This window comes from Thunnus albacares, chromosome 19 (assembly GCF_914725855.1).
Source record: "Thunnus albacares chromosome 19, fThuAlb1.1, whole genome shotgun sequence".
Lineage (NCBI taxonomy): Eukaryota > Metazoa > Chordata > Actinopteri > Scombriformes > Scombridae > Thunnus > Thunnus albacares.
The window spans coordinates 18,908,415-18,923,955 of NC_058124.1; the positions used below are offsets into that span (position 1 = coordinate 18,908,415).

Sequence of the window (15,541 nt, forward strand, 5' to 3'; positions counted from 1 at the left end):
ATAAAGGCATCAGTAATAATAAGCCAGTTATATAATATATAATAATATAACAATGACAATATGTTTTTAAATGCGCTACTTTTACTTTATATTGTTTACATTATTACATAAACCTGCAATAATATGTCACTACATCTCCAGATCTAAGCAATGAAATTGATGAGTAAAAAGCTATCATAACATTTTGAAAACTACAAGACAAATAAATGTGTAAAAAGACAGCAAAATTGAGAGCCTGAAAGCCAAAAAATTATCTTTAGGTTAATCACTATGAACGACACCTTTCACATCACACATTTTATCCATTGTTGTAAAAATATCGATTACAGCCACTTTTAGTAAAGGATCTGAACATTTCTTTCACCACTAATTGCAGCTCCTCAACTTCTGTTCATTCCACCCGGTTTCTTTCTTTTTGTCTAGAGGTGAAACTCCGTGAAGGATCACATGAAGCTTGCATATGGAGTTGAGGAGGGAGAGGAAGAAGAGGAGGGGGAGGAGGGAGGAGAGAGAGAGAGAGAGAGAGAGTTAGCTGACTGTGTTGTGAATGCAGGGAGTAGACAAGCAGAGCGATTCTGACAGGCTGTGTCTGCACAGTTTGTTCTCCAATAAGCCCACACAGAGTCACCAGTGGGGTGCGCACATGCACACGCACAAACACACACACACACGTATACGCTATTGGAGTTGCACACTTATATACACACACATAGACACTTTCTATCTTTTTCACACTTGTGCACAAATGCTGTTACACAGAGTGTGTTGCAGGCTTACCCGCAGACACACATAGGCACACTTACAGACGCACACACACACACAAAGTGAGAAGAGACGCGAGCCGAGCAGAGGAAGAGGGCTTGGTTTTGAACGCGTTCCTCCCGAGGCATCAGTGCTGGGGAAATGGAGCTATCATGACAAGGGATGAAAGAGCAACAATGGTTTCATCACTTTCCCTCATGTTCCACTGCACCGTGAAAAAGAAGCTCCTAGCGTTCTCATCTGCCCGTTAGGGAAAACATGCCACGCATTATACCAGGAGGGGAGGCTCGCGAGTGAGTGAATGAGAGACAGGGAGGGAGTGAGAGAGGAGAAGCATCCTCTCTCAGCAATCAATGAACGCAGATATTGACCATTTTGATGGACCAAAGACAATAGTGTGTATTGATCTTGAAAATATCCCTGTGTTCTGTCGCTGTTTATTGACACTGTCCCCTTTCCCTTCTTCTTCTTCTCTGGCTGTGTTTATCCTTATATCACCCCTGCTTGGGCCCCACCCTTTTTTTTCTTTTTCTCTCCCACTCCCACTCTCTTCACTGCTTTTATCATTTTGACAATTCCAAAAAACTTCCCCAACTTTCTGCTCCTTACTTCCTGTTTGCTTTCTCTCTCCTGCTCTCCATTCCAACTTCAACTTCCTTTAACCTTCCCTGCCACCTCCGTCCTTCCTCTCACCTTATTTTCTTTTCTACAAACACTCATATCTACCTCCTGTCATTTGCAAAATCAGTTCACTTGTTCTGTCTTTTCTTTTTCCATTGATTTACTGTATATTTCAAAAGGACTAGCAATCGCTTTGTGCTAACAGGGAAGCTAATGAAGCTAATGGGGATCTGAAAAGAGGAATTAAAGAATATACAAAATCTCCTCTCTTCTGTTGCTCCCTTCTCCTCTCACTTTCTCCTTGTCTCTTCCTTCCTTCCTCCAGGGTGCAGTGATCACGCCAGCCATGGACCACACTATGTCCATGCAGCCTGCCAGCATGATGGGCCCTCTCACCCAGCAGATGAACCATCTGTCCCTGGGCACTACAGGAAGTGTGAGTATAATCCTCACTGCACTGCAATAATGGATACCATCCACATACCGAAACACGAACACAAGCGTGCTCTTACTGTCTATAGTTGCCGTAATTCGGATGAGAGAAGCTAAGAGTTGATCAAAATGCTGATACACTCATCTGAGGCGGTTTCAGTTGTTACCGGCAGTAAGCTTTAGGAGGATCAGGAAGTGCTTTGTGCACTTTCTGCTTGTCTGATAGGTGGAAACACTACTCGGGGCTGGAAAAACAACTGAATTCTCATGATTTTTCCGGAAAACAAACAATTAAATCTACATTTTTGCTTACAGTTGATACTAAGTTACAATAGCCTCCTAAAACAGGCTTATTCTGCCACCAGCAGTTGGTTTCAGTTGAACATTCTGTGTCTATTGTTCTATTATTGTATTGTGTTACATTGTGACATCATAGCTGTGTCCAAAATCATTCCCTTATTCACTCATTCACTGCTCCCTGTATAATAGACAATAAATACTTAACTTAATAATGAGCAGCAAAACAAGATTTCAGGGCACTCACTAATCATCATCATTTAGCATCATCACCATCAGATGTAGAGTCACACGGTAATTTTAGCATTTCTAAAATGTGGAGAGTTGCATTGTGGGATTGTTAGCATTTTGATACTCAAATACAATGGCGTAGGGTAGAGATAATAGGGTAAATAGTGGGTGATTTTCAACACAATCTCAGTCTTTTGTCACATCTGTGACCAACCAAATATTGACAGCCATATTTTACCTACTCCCCAAATGCTGTTGTTAGAGCATTATCTGTAGGTATTCTTTTTATTACAGCTGTTTTGTGAATGTTGATTAATTAGTTTTTCTGCAGTTTACTGCTAACATGGCTATTATACCACGTTGGCTGCCCGAGGCTAATACAACATTCTAAGCCACTGTTAATTTACTGATGGGCTAACTGTTATGTTTTTTTACTCCTTTTACTTCATGTGTGTGTGTGTAGATAAATTACCATGTAATTTCCTATGGAGAGTTAATGTTGATCTTTAAGTTGTGATACTTTGTTTCTTCAGGGACATGTAACTACTTTGACAACTATGGTCTCTATGCTTTTAAAAAAAAAATCAGGTTCCACTCATAATGTACTAATTCATCTTGACCTTGGTCTAACTCTTATTTGGATGATCTCATCATTTCATCATCATTCCACATTTGCCAACTCCCATCTTCAGATTATAATTGACACAGCAATTTACATAGCATCTCTTAATCTTTTATTAAATTACCATCACTTTGGAAAGCAGAGCAACCAATTTCATCATGTATTACTTGCTAGATTGATAAATGAATGTAAATGCAGGGAGTAGCATACACGTAATTTTTAGGGTTGATGAACCCATGACGTAATTTTGGAAACTACACCTATTCCCACTGCAAATCTGTTCATAGACAGGTACTTAAAATGTATTCATGGCTAAGTGTTTCACTGTTATTCTTTTTCATCATATAGTATAAGTCCAGCAAGACTAAATATCTAAAAGTACATCCGCTCTCAAGAGTTGAGACAGAAAATTAAGTGTTGAGAAAGAAAACAGCAGGTCTCCATTACGCCATAGGTATGGGTCAGGAGGATAATTTGGAGGCCTCTTATTTTTGGGAAACATTATTCATTTAGTTCAGAAACAAAGTACACACTGAGTGAGACAGGGATTTTACTTTTCTTTTCAAGAGAGCCAAATCGTCTTAGGCTGTCGCCACATGTGCTCTGCCATGGAGCTGCCGTATCATTTGTTTTACACTGCATGCATTCACCACCAGATATTGGGAGAGCACATTTCCTCCCTGATCTTCCACATTAAACAGATTTCCTGCGAAGCTTAACAGTGTGACAGGGCTCTCTGTTCTCCACCTTCCTCACTTTCACCCTCTAATTTGTTTCTTTCTCACACTTTCTGTCTCCCTCACTCTCTAAATCACACATCAAATCTATCACTCCATCAGTTTTCTTTATTCCACACACAAACACACACACACATGCTTACAGTCACTGCCCCCTAAACCAGGAACTCCCCCCTGTTTCAGGATCAAGTCGACTTAGAGGTGTCACACAGTTCTGAAGCCTGACTTCCTGCCCTAACCCTGCTGCCCGGGGGCAGGCAAGCAGGCAGCTTTGCTCCGGCACTACGTTTGATCTCTTTGTGTGTGTGTATGATTGGAACAGTGCTGTATTGTACAGTTACCCATGTGTTTCCAGGTGAGCTGTCAGCGACTGTGACGCCATGTTGGCTCTGTCAGGAATGCCCCCTCCCTAATCTGCCCCAGCTGTGCTAACAGCCTGGATTAGAGACAGGCTAATCTATGATGATGGCTTCTGATGTTTGATGGGTTGTATTATAGCAGAAAGTGGGTTAAGGCACTCTCTCTCCTTTTTTTTTATTTCTAGTTTACTCTCTCTGCCCCTCCCCTTTCTGCCTGCTTAGCTTTCCTGAGGCGATATGCTGTGTAGCATAACTTTTCTATGGCTGAGCTGCACACACGGCATGCCACACTTGATCATCTCTGGGAATTGAGACGTGTTTCCTATAAAGCTCATTCTTAAGCCAGATGTGAAAACTCTTTCATACTGCCTGATTGGGAAAGTCTGTTAAAAGAGGGGTTGGGAACCAGGATCTTTAACTATCCATGTAGTAAACTGGACTTGACACCACATACTCTCAGAGCACATTCCTCGAGTGTACACGCATGTGGTAGGGTTGTTTTGATTGCCCCCACTGGTCACGTGACTTAACATTCGCCACAGAAGAGCACCTGCCATGAGCAGCGTCTCCAACGTCAACAATTTATCATGCCTCTGGCCGCTGAAGGAGAAGCCACACCTCAGAATACTCTTGGCTGTTCCAGGACTCTCTGCGGCTGTTTGTGTATGGCTGTGGCTTTCTTCTCTCCAAGAAAAGAACCAAATGTTCCCGGTCCACCCAAGCAGTGGAACTGGTGTGGTGACCGTAGCTTTCCGAGAACGCTGTGTTATTTTGCGCCGTCGAGAGTGTTGATCGGCACGGAGGGTCAGGCCTATTAAACAGGAGTGGCAAGGAAATCCTCTCCTCATAATGAGGAAGCATGGATCAGTGCTCTCTGATGGTCACTGCTTTGGAATTCGGCTTCTTCTCCAGAAAATGTTCTGTCTTAAAAAAACATCTCTACTCACTCAGCTCAGTTTGGTGTCTGTCGGTCTTGGCAACATGATTACAGAATGCTAGAAACCTCAGGCTTACTGTTTATGGATGGCACACATAAACATGCCATCCATGCTCCTCACTGATTTATTTTATCATGTTTGGTGCATATTGCTCTGTTACTGATTTATTTACCATCTTGGAGCTCCCATCACTTAACAGGAGTCTATCTGTCATGGCTGGTGTTTGCACATGCCACTGTGTCGCTGTGGATGTGCATATGCTCTGTCATTTTAGTATTTGTGTGTGTGTGTTGGTGTGCATGTGCGTGTGTGTTTGCACGCATGTCAATGTCTGCGTTTGTGTGTGAGCGACACAGTGTTTGACATGACAAGAGGTGACCTTCCCTCTGTGTTCTCCATCCTATTCCTGTCATGGCATGTAGAACCCAGGTCTCTGTTGTCATGGTGACAGTGGTGATTGACAGCCTCTGTGTCCCTGGAAGACAGATTTGTGTGAGGAGCTTTCCGCTATTATCTGGGCTGTTTCCCTTTGTTTTCTTTTGGGAAGTATGAGTACAGTATGTTATTCTGCATTTCCATAACTGTGCATGGCTATATTTAACCTTCACTCACCCGGGAAAAGTTTACTGACCATGCACACTCTTTTCTTGTAGCTTCACATTCAGACAGTAACACATGTTGACACCTGGGTGATTCCCAGAGCCACTGAGCAGAGGTCCTTGCAGGACCTTGAGGGAAGTAGTTAAGGGAGGGACATGCTTTTATTGCATTTTTAAATTTTACAGTGCATTTTGAATGTTTTAGAGGGCTCACAGCCAAGAACTATGGTGCAAGAGTTTTGCCACACTTTAAATTTAATGTCCTGAATTTGAAATATGTGATCTATATTCAAAGTTTGTTTTATGAATTTAAATTATGTACTCTAAATCTGAATCGTGTGCTAAATATTAACTTAATTCTGAATTTGTGTGAGAATTAAGGGCATCGGCTTACAGGAAGCAGCAGACTCAGGGGTGCAGTCAGATCTTATGCCTGAAACTTTGGATCTGGATAATAAAAAGACCAGCAGCAATTCTGTCATTTGAGACTTATCGATGCGTGCTCTATGGTACAGAGGGAAGCGGTTACTGCACAGTTTGGGTTTATTAATAGTGTTTTACTTTTACTTCAAGCTGCATCAAGCAATCTTTAAAGTAGCAAAAAAATCACATGTATAATTTGGGGTCAGTAATAGTGATGAATGATGAGTGAATGTTGGATTTGCATGAATGCTAATCTAGCCTCCTATCTACTGGATGTGTAAATAGATTGCTAACACCTTCACCATTTCAACTTAATAAGAAATTAAATTAAATCACTGTCATTGTTGTGCTTGTTGTGCTGCCCACAACTGACCAAAAAAATCTGTTAATACTGCTTTAAAGATAAAAACCTGAAAAACCTTTACCAAATTTAAAAGCCTAAATAAAAAAAAAACACATCTTTACACAAAAATTGACACTTATAACAAACGAGCACTACGATATAACAACTGCATCTATACTTAAACTTAGTAAACCAGTAAAATCATATACTGTAAAAACCTGCTGATAAGAATGTGTTTAAAGAGGTGATTTAAAAGATGACACTGACAATTTGCCAGTATAAATCTCCTCAGGCAGGGTGTTAACATAGCCTAGGGGCCGAGATATGGAGGGCTTTTCTTGGTGAAGTGGTACAGTGCTGTGATTCACAGCTGCTGGTGTGCAGCCCCAATAGTTCCCATCATGTTGGAGTCCCACAGCTAAGATCAATAGTCATCAGAGCCCATCCTCACACCGCTCTGCCATTAATAACCTACACTGAGTAGCTGGATGCTCTTGCCTTGACCAACTGTTATCCTCCACCTTGCAGACGATGCAACAGAACAGCACGTCACCAAAGATGGGATTGATAGATGTGGAGACTGACAGAGAAGTGGATGATTTACTTAAACATTTTAACATGCTAACATGCTGTGCTCCATTACACCGGAGTCAGAACTACAATCTAGGAAGATTGTATTCTTGTTAACGTGGAAAACTGAATGCAGAAAATTATCTCATCATCCTTTTATCCATCAAACATAAGCTGCACCTTCTTACAGTATATTAAGCTGTTGCCCAAACCACTGTGGTACCAAAATGGGTCCGTCTATGGTATGGATTTTTGTCCTGGCATTGCTGCATTGCGGTTTGACTTTAGACTGTAGTTATAGGTGTATGTCATGGAGAGTGATGGTAGAGAAGAGACTTAAGGATTCTACTCACACCAGCCTCGTTAAGGAGCTATTCAGGCCTCCCTTTCATCAAACATACACACCCGCCATCTGCTTCAGGCGCAGGTGTGTGTGTGTGTGCGTGCATGTGCATAGATGTATATGTGTGGCTGTGTGCTACAGGACTGAAACACCATTTATTGCCAATTAGGGATGCTTTATATTGCCCAAACCTGTCCCCTGACTATGGACAGGGAAGTATTAAAAGAGTTGAGATTGGACAAAAACCATCTTTATCACCATAGCAACCTATTTCACTGGAGCCGGGCTTGACATCCCCTGACTTGCCACAGCAGCGACTGCAGAAATATGCCCTGCTCAACCTGCCACATTAAATAGGTTAACTAATGGTTATGGTAGGAGAAAAAATCTTATCTTATTAAATTTTCTTGTTAAATCTAATTTAAATTCTTTTTGCAGTCCTGCAGAGAAATATAACATTTCAAATGGACACGCTCCCTTTGACAGGGAGATTTTGATATTGCTAATTATCTCCCGCTTCCCTTCATTTGCTTTCATGCAGCCCTCACAGGTGAGTTGGCTGAATAAGTAAATGGGAAGGAGGGGTGAAGACAAAAAGTCTGAGGAAAATTGGTATGCATGGTTTCGATTCACCAGGGAGAAGGTCACTTCAACAATCTGATAGGCCCTTTTAGACGATAGCAGGTTGAGTGCGAGAGAGAGAGGGAAGTGACAGGAAGGTGAGGGGGAAGAAGGGATGACACAGAGAGGTAATGTGGTAATGTGTCAGGAAGTCTGGATATGCCGTCTCACCCCATCCTGAGTGTGACAGCCCTGAAGGTGCGATAACCTTAAATTCACACAGTCACACTCACATATGAACGCACACTAACATCCATCCTAGGGCATCCTCCTGGCCATGTGTAGCGACGGTGGGGGAGTTAATCACCCATGTCCATGGCCTTTAGCTGCTCTCATTAGCGGTGAGCGGTGGAGCCGTACCCGATCCATTAGCAACGCTGCCGGTAATGACACTTCACCAGCACCGCCGGGCCCACAGCCAAGAAAGGCTCCACAGCTCCTCCACATCCCCTCCATTACTGCCTCCTATAGCATACTGCCGCTACACTTTTCGTACTGGCAGAGGGACTGAAAGGCAAAAGGAAAAAATAAGACAGAAGAACGGGATAGTACTTCCCTTTTTCCTTGGTCCGGAAAAGCAGCAGGAAGACGAGGAGAGGCGGAGAGGCAGCCTGGTGGCTTTTATCTGGGATCACATCCGTTGGCGCTGTACTGCAGCATTATCGTTCCAAGCCTCTTTGTCTTTGTCTGTCTCTCAAAGGCACACACACAGACACACACTCACACACTAACACAGACATGCATGTATGTTCCCAACACACACACACACACACACACACACACACACACACACTATACACAGCTGCATGCTGGAGAACACAGTTGGACAGACAAAGTGATAAGTCATCTTTTATGCACAGGCATGTGCTAATTAAAAAGAAGCACACACACTGGCAATTCAGGCTTTCACTGGCATGCGTGTTCACCACCACCACACACACACACACACACACACACACACACAAAGTATTCACAGCAAGTCAGAGAAAAAAGGCTCACACAAAGTGCCGTGTCTTCATTCATATTGCATGTGAAAGCCCCGTGGCTGTCATGTAACGGAACCTGTGTCACATCTGTAAAATGGCCATCATGGAGCGAGCTAGCACCCAGTTAAAAGCCAGGGCAGGCATGTCTAAAGGAATATAGGCCACAGGCAACAGACCTCCTGCTTTCTCTTCCCTCTCTCTCACTCCCCTTCATTCCCTTTAGCTTCTTTTTTTTTTTTTTTCTTTTTTACTTTTTATCATCTTCTCAGTTGTGGCCCGGTGCATTTGCCTGCCTGTGAAGTCTTGGTGGAGCAGCAGGATACCTCTTCCTCCTCCTTCTCGTCTGCCTATCTCGCAGGCTGTCTTCTGCTTTGCTCTGCTCTCTTAAGCGTGCACACATATTCTTTTAGCGCCCTCCAAAGGACGCTGGGGGCACAGCAAGCTCCTTTTCCCAGTGGTTTGGGATGGCATTGAGATAATATTTTTTTGATATTTGGAAAGTACTCATTGTCAGCTATCATATTTTATATCTGTGCTTTTAATTTGTGTGTTTCATGTTATATTTATTTATAATCATATTATATTCATGTGCAAGGATTTTGATGTGTGTGTGTCTTTTCTTTGTGTTTCAGTACATGACTGCTGCAGCCGCCGCGGCGCCTATGCAAGGGACCTACATTCCCCAGTACACTCCTGTGCCTCCAACAGCCGTCCCTGTCGAAGTAAGACCCACACGCATGCACACTGTACTTGCCAATAATCAAAAATAATCTGTTGATGTTTACCCAAAGGAGGGCCTTCATTTCTCCTGACAGCCAACTCACTTACACCCACAAGCGCTCACATGCCTATTTCTAAACCTGCTCACCACATCAACAGACCAAAACAGTCATTAAATAGACAGATTACATTTGAAGCGCACGGAAAATTGTTCTTATTCCCCAAACAAATGGCCTCACACCACCAGTGAATAACAAGCATGAAAACTGCAAGCAAAGCAGGATGAGTCAGAAGTTTTATAGTATTTGGGAAAGACATTTGAAGTGCAACACAGACTTTGTCACTTCCTCAGCGGCTGTCTGAGCTCCTGGCAGGTCGTGCAGTCCAGCCAGAGAAATGATGAACGTGGAAAGCGGGCGGGCAGGCGGGCAGGCAGGCAGGCAGGCAGGCAGGCAGGCACGCAAGCAGGCAGGCCGGTGAGGAGAGCGGGCCGGCTGTCTGGCGGCTGACAGTGCGGTCGTATTTAGATGGACTATCAGTCGTGTATCAGATGACAGCAGCTGAAGTGAGACACAGTGCCAGCGGTGCTGTCTCTCTTTCTCTCTACCCACAGCCAGTTCGGGCTGGTAGGTAGTTGGAACACACGCATCCGTCAGCTACGGAGCTCTGGTTAGCCCACCAGCCACAGACACTGACAGTTTCCCCTGACAGACCCATTAGTTCCTCCTCCCCCTCCTGCAGTATCTCCCCCTCCTTACAAAGTTACTGGCTTCCTCATGAAGGAGCGGGACGATGGAGAGAGATGTAGTTGTAGTGTAGCCCAGGGCGCCTCTTACCTATTTCATCCTCACCAGCGTCCTCTCAATGCCAGCGTCAGCAGCGGGGTGTATATCACTGTATCAGCCGGTGTCTGGAGGGCTGATGTATGTACAGGACACAGTATCCTTGAGAGCTTGTTAAAGGTGATTGAGATGACTCAGTGATGAGGGCTATCGGTAATGCCAGACACATAAAAAGGCCAAGGGGTTGTTTTGATGAATTCAGTCCACACAGCCATCCTTTATTATCTCATATATAGATGTAAAATCCTGCAAGGATAAATAGCACATTTTGTACTAAAGAATTTTTTATTTATTATATACATTTGTCTTCCCATGCAATGTCAAATCACAGTAAGGTGATGTTACCTCTGCATTCTGCATTTTGTGTTTCATATTTTATTTAACAACTTCAGTTCAGATTATTCATCTTTCCTCCCCATAAGGTAGCTTCATTGTTAGATGAAAGATGCTTTTTCTTTCTTTCACTGCTTAACTGAACTGTGTCACACTTGACTGAAATATTCAAATTTAGGAGAGCAATTATTGTATTAATTTTTGTACTGTGCAAAAATGGAAAATTCTAGATGTCTTCACCAGTATTTTATATGCATTTCCCTGTTATTTGTCTCAACATATACATGTATTGGTATAACACTGAAATTGTTTAATATGTCAGTTTTATATGTCAATTCAAATCAGTTTTATTTATTATATTATATATCATCTGTACAACATATAATAACTTCAACCCTTGATTCGGTTAAGGAAAAATTCCACACACACACACAAAAAAAACAAACTTAAAAAGACAAAAAAAAGACAAAAGTCAGGAAAAACAACAAAGGAGGGATCCCTCAGACATGCAACAGTACAGATGTACAATATGTACACAGTAGACAGAAATAGTTGTAGCGGCTTTTTTCTTTATACATTCACATACATTTCAGCAGGAAGTGTCAAGCGGTGCAGAGAGATGCTTGTTAAAGTTCCACACTGACACATTTTCCCCTGTGTGTGTCCTCAGGGAGTGGTGACGGACGCCTCCCCCCAGACAGTGGCTCCCTCGTCACAGGAGGTGGCTGGCCAGCAGCAACAGATGCAGGTGGACAGTGCTGCCGACCATGTTCCTGCTTACTCATACCAGTCCAAGTAAGTCAAACAGTGAAGCGGGACAGTTGCTGTCTGCTCTTTTCAGACTAGCTTTTATTTATCAGTCTCTAAAATATATCATTATTTTTTTATTGTGATATACACTATATCATATATACCAAGATACTGAGGTATCGATTCCTTTAATAAATCTGGGTGTATTAGGTTATGGTAGGCAATGTTTAAAATCAATGAGCAGGGCTTGCTTCCAAACTGGTTGTGATGTCACAAAATCATGCTCTTGCATACGTCTCAAACAAGATTTAAGGGGAGCTCAAAGAAACTTTCCCCCCTTCAGCAGGCGACTATAAACAGCCATCTAGTATCAGACATACATACATCATTCTGTACAGTGAAGCTCAGACATCCAACTGAAGAAACAATAAGTAAAACTCATTTTTGAGTAAAGGGGACCTTTAATTTTCCAGAAAATATATTGTCTATATATATGTTTATAGATAATGTTAACTTTAAGGTTAAATTACATATCATATCCGTATCACTTAGTCTTAGACAATGTGAACTGATGTGAGTCAACAGTGCTTACTAACACATTAAATCTTTTATAAACAGCTTTTTCACTCTTACTTGTAAAGACAAGCTTCCTCCATGAATTATTTGGCGCACTGAGGGGAAAATATACAAAATCAGCATTTGTGAGATGTTTTTCAAATAACAAAGGCAGTAAATTTGCATGCTACTGTATTTCTCTTTGACACATATTTTTGTTAAAGGTCTTATATGGAAGAATTGTGAAGCATTTTATATGTATTAATTGCCAATGAGTGAAAATCCAACGGATGTGATGTTTCGTGCGCGCTCCCGCTAACGTCGACAAACAACCAGCATCTACCACGACAAAAATTTGTGCTATCCAACTCAAAACACCCTGCAGATATTAGCTCTCCATCTAATGAGACAGCTAGCTGCCTCCGTCAACCATTACACATTTCACAACAAAACGCGATGACAAGTCGCCCACGCCCGAGCACACACACACACACAGCTAAAACAGCATTTCCTCAACAAAGGAGCAGAAAACAAGCTATAGAGCAATACCAGAACATAGCTTAACCCTTGTATTTTTTCTGTTGGTGGTCCAAAGGTTGTAATAAGCACACATTTCACAACAAAACCACAGCGCATTGCTCCACCAACCACCCCAGTCGGATGGTTGATCAACGCATATTTTTGCGGGTGGGGCAGAGTGGATCGGCTCTCACCAGCCAACGGCCACAACGCAGCAGGAGCCTCTGTGTGTTTGCTTTGTGTGTGTGTGTGTTTGGGGAGGGGGGGGATTGCTGACTGACGGGGAGTGAGAGATGCTTTGCTGAAACGTGCAAAACACGACGTTAGAGATCTTTTATGTTATTATGAGAGGTGTAAGCAGGGAAAAAGACATCACCTGCAGTAGTCTTGCTCCGCTGCTCCCTCTGCGTTTATTATCATTATTATTATTATTATTATTACACACTGCCATTATAAAATGACTGAAATTATTCTTGGCTGCTGCTGTCATTTGTTCATCATTTTTTGGCAGCAATTTGTGCTTTTGTGATCTGATCAGAACAGTTGAGTGTGCTTCATTTTGCTGCAGTCCTCTGACTGGACTGTCAGCCGTCAGTGCTGCTTTTATGTGTTTGTAATATTCTACTTTGATTACAACCGCACATCTCTCTCTCTCTTTCTTTTTTCTCCTCCTTCATCAGATAGCAACAACCTGAGAGAATGTTCCTGTGACAGCGTTGCCTTGAGACAGAAGGTGGCTGCACTGTGAATGTGAGGAAAAGAGAAAAGAAAGAGATTGCTTCCAGATCGCCCAGGCACCAAAAAAGAGACACTTTTTTCATTTCCTACCTGGCCTATGAGAAAAAAACAGCAAGGAGGAGGCAAAGAGTGCTGAGGAAGGGGATGCGGAAATTGCTGGGCACAGTGCAAAGAAGTGAAATTGTTTTGTCTGGGAACCTGCCTGAAGGGCTGGGCTGAAGCTAGAAAAGTTTCTCAAAGAAAATTCTCAACCAATTAAAAAAAAAAAGAGAAAAAAAAAAAAACAAATACAAAATGACAAAAAAAAAAGGTTGAATGCGAAGGTAGGTGATGAAGTTTATTTTGTAATTAGAAAGGGGGAGTCAAGTTTGAGATACACACAGAGATTGTCTTCCTCAGATATTAAGCTACAATTTCTTTTCACTATTTTTTATGTTCTAGTGTTAAATTTTAGTTTTCTAGATATATTCGAAAAACAAAGTGTTTTTTCTTTCTTGAATCTTCATGGCCTTAATTTGAAGGGCGCCAGAAACTTTTTACAGAGTTAAAGTCTGACGTCTGGTTAGGAAAAAAAAAAAAAAAAAGCAAACAAAATCAGTCTCTTGGACCACTTGGAGGGTACAAGACACTGGATGAGTTGTTATAAAGAGGAAAAAAGAATCTATCACATAAGCTGTACAGATTTAATAGAGAAGAGCTTTTTTTCTTTTCTTCATTAGAAGAAAACTTTGATAATTATTATGTCAGAGGTAACTAAGTGTCAGAAGAAAACAAAATGTCTGTCGGGGGAAAAAGACTCGAGGGGGGGAAAGATGAAGCTTTGAAGAGATTTTTCACAATGAGGAAAAAAAAGAAAACATAAGAAAACATGCTGCATTGTGGATGCAGTCTGTTGCAAATGCTGAACTTGTTTTTTATTATCATAATTATTATTTTACAAGGCAAAGTTGCTGTCAATGACATTAGTGCTTTTTATCTGCCACATTTTACCTTTTTTATGAGCTTTAAGCTGTTTTTAGCCCGCTTTGCTTGTCACACTGCAAAAAGTTAAAAAAAAAAAAAAAAAAAAAAAAAAAAAAGGAAAAAGAAGAAGAAAAAAATATAAAACAAATGAAAAAAAAAAGCTACAGAAAAAAAAAAAATCTGGCAGTGAAACAAAAACAGTAGATACAGTAGGAGCTTACGGTTTAAACCAATCAGTGCAAAAGCAATAGAAGAAATTGTTGACAATTTCTGTAGTCTTTCCTAGTTGTGGATCAAATGCAGCCCATGGATGGCCATTTTTATACCAAAGATGAAGAGACACTCTGAACCAGAGTTTTGTTTTTGTTTTCCTTTCCATTTTTCAGTTTGATTTTGTTGTTGTTGATGTTGTTGTTGTTGTTGATGTTAATGTTGATATTGTTGTTGTTGTTGTTGCTGTTGTCGTCGTTTTTTTATTTGACCTTGATGGCCGGACCAGTCCTTACTATCCTTCTTAACATCTTCTTTTCACCGGTTTTAAACTCATTTTTCCACGGTTGTCCATGGAAACACACACATACGCACACACACACACACACACACACACACACACACACACACACACACACGTAGACATATCTAAACATGCACACACATACACAAACTCATGCACACATCAAACAGTATTTAAATATGTGATGCAACCGGTGGCAGTTCTACCAAAACTTCACTTCCTCTTATTGTCTTTTCATTTCTTAATATGTCTCATCACTTTTTCACGATGCTTTCACACACACACCGTGGGTGCATTCCACCTCTCTCTCTCAGATCCTGCAGGGAAAACAAACAGATTGGGGAATGTTGTTTGCTACGCTCCGTGATTGTCGTTGCATTGCTTCCAGCTTCGTCTTCTCAGTGATTTCTGTCTTCAGTCTTTTTATCACTTTGATTCAACCATAACTAACTCAACCATTTCTCAGCATACTGAGCGTCAGTGTTGAACTGGGAATCTCCCTGCTGCTGTTTGGCCTCGTTTTAATCTTTGACATCTAGACATCAGAAAAACCCAGGTCACTTTTTTTTGAGTATTTACCTGCTCAGAATACCAAATGAGTGTCGTTTACTGCATATTGTACATCAGGTAAGTTCTTAGACACAAAAAAAATATACAAAACTGACTTTGAAGCTTTTAGCAATGATTGCATAAACTTTATGGCACTTAATGGTCTTAATGGTG

General features: G+C 41.6%; 1 protein-coding gene across 7 annotated transcripts in view; it reads left to right on the forward strand.

The window, feature by feature from the left end:
• Positions 1-13,991, forward strand: part of rbms3 (RNA binding motif, single stranded interacting protein) — a 299,179-nt gene extending 285,188 nt beyond the window's left edge. For 6 of the 7 annotated variants that reach the window (XM_044336701.1, XM_044336702.1, XM_044336703.1 and 3 more), the window contains 4 exons: positions 1,709-1,819; positions 9,517-9,606; positions 11,450-11,574; positions 13,284-13,991. In XM_044336701.1, the coding sequence (XP_044192636.1) occupies positions 1,709-1,819; positions 9,517-9,606; positions 11,450-11,574; positions 13,284-13,287 (330 nt within the window). In that variant the 3' untranslated portion in view covers positions 13,288-13,991. The remainder of the gene's footprint in view (positions 1-1,708; positions 1,820-9,516; positions 9,607-11,449; positions 11,575-13,283) is intronic. The other variant, XM_044336707.1, reaches the window with a different exon arrangement.
• The last annotated feature ends 1,550 nt before the right edge of the window (positions 13,992-15,541 follow it).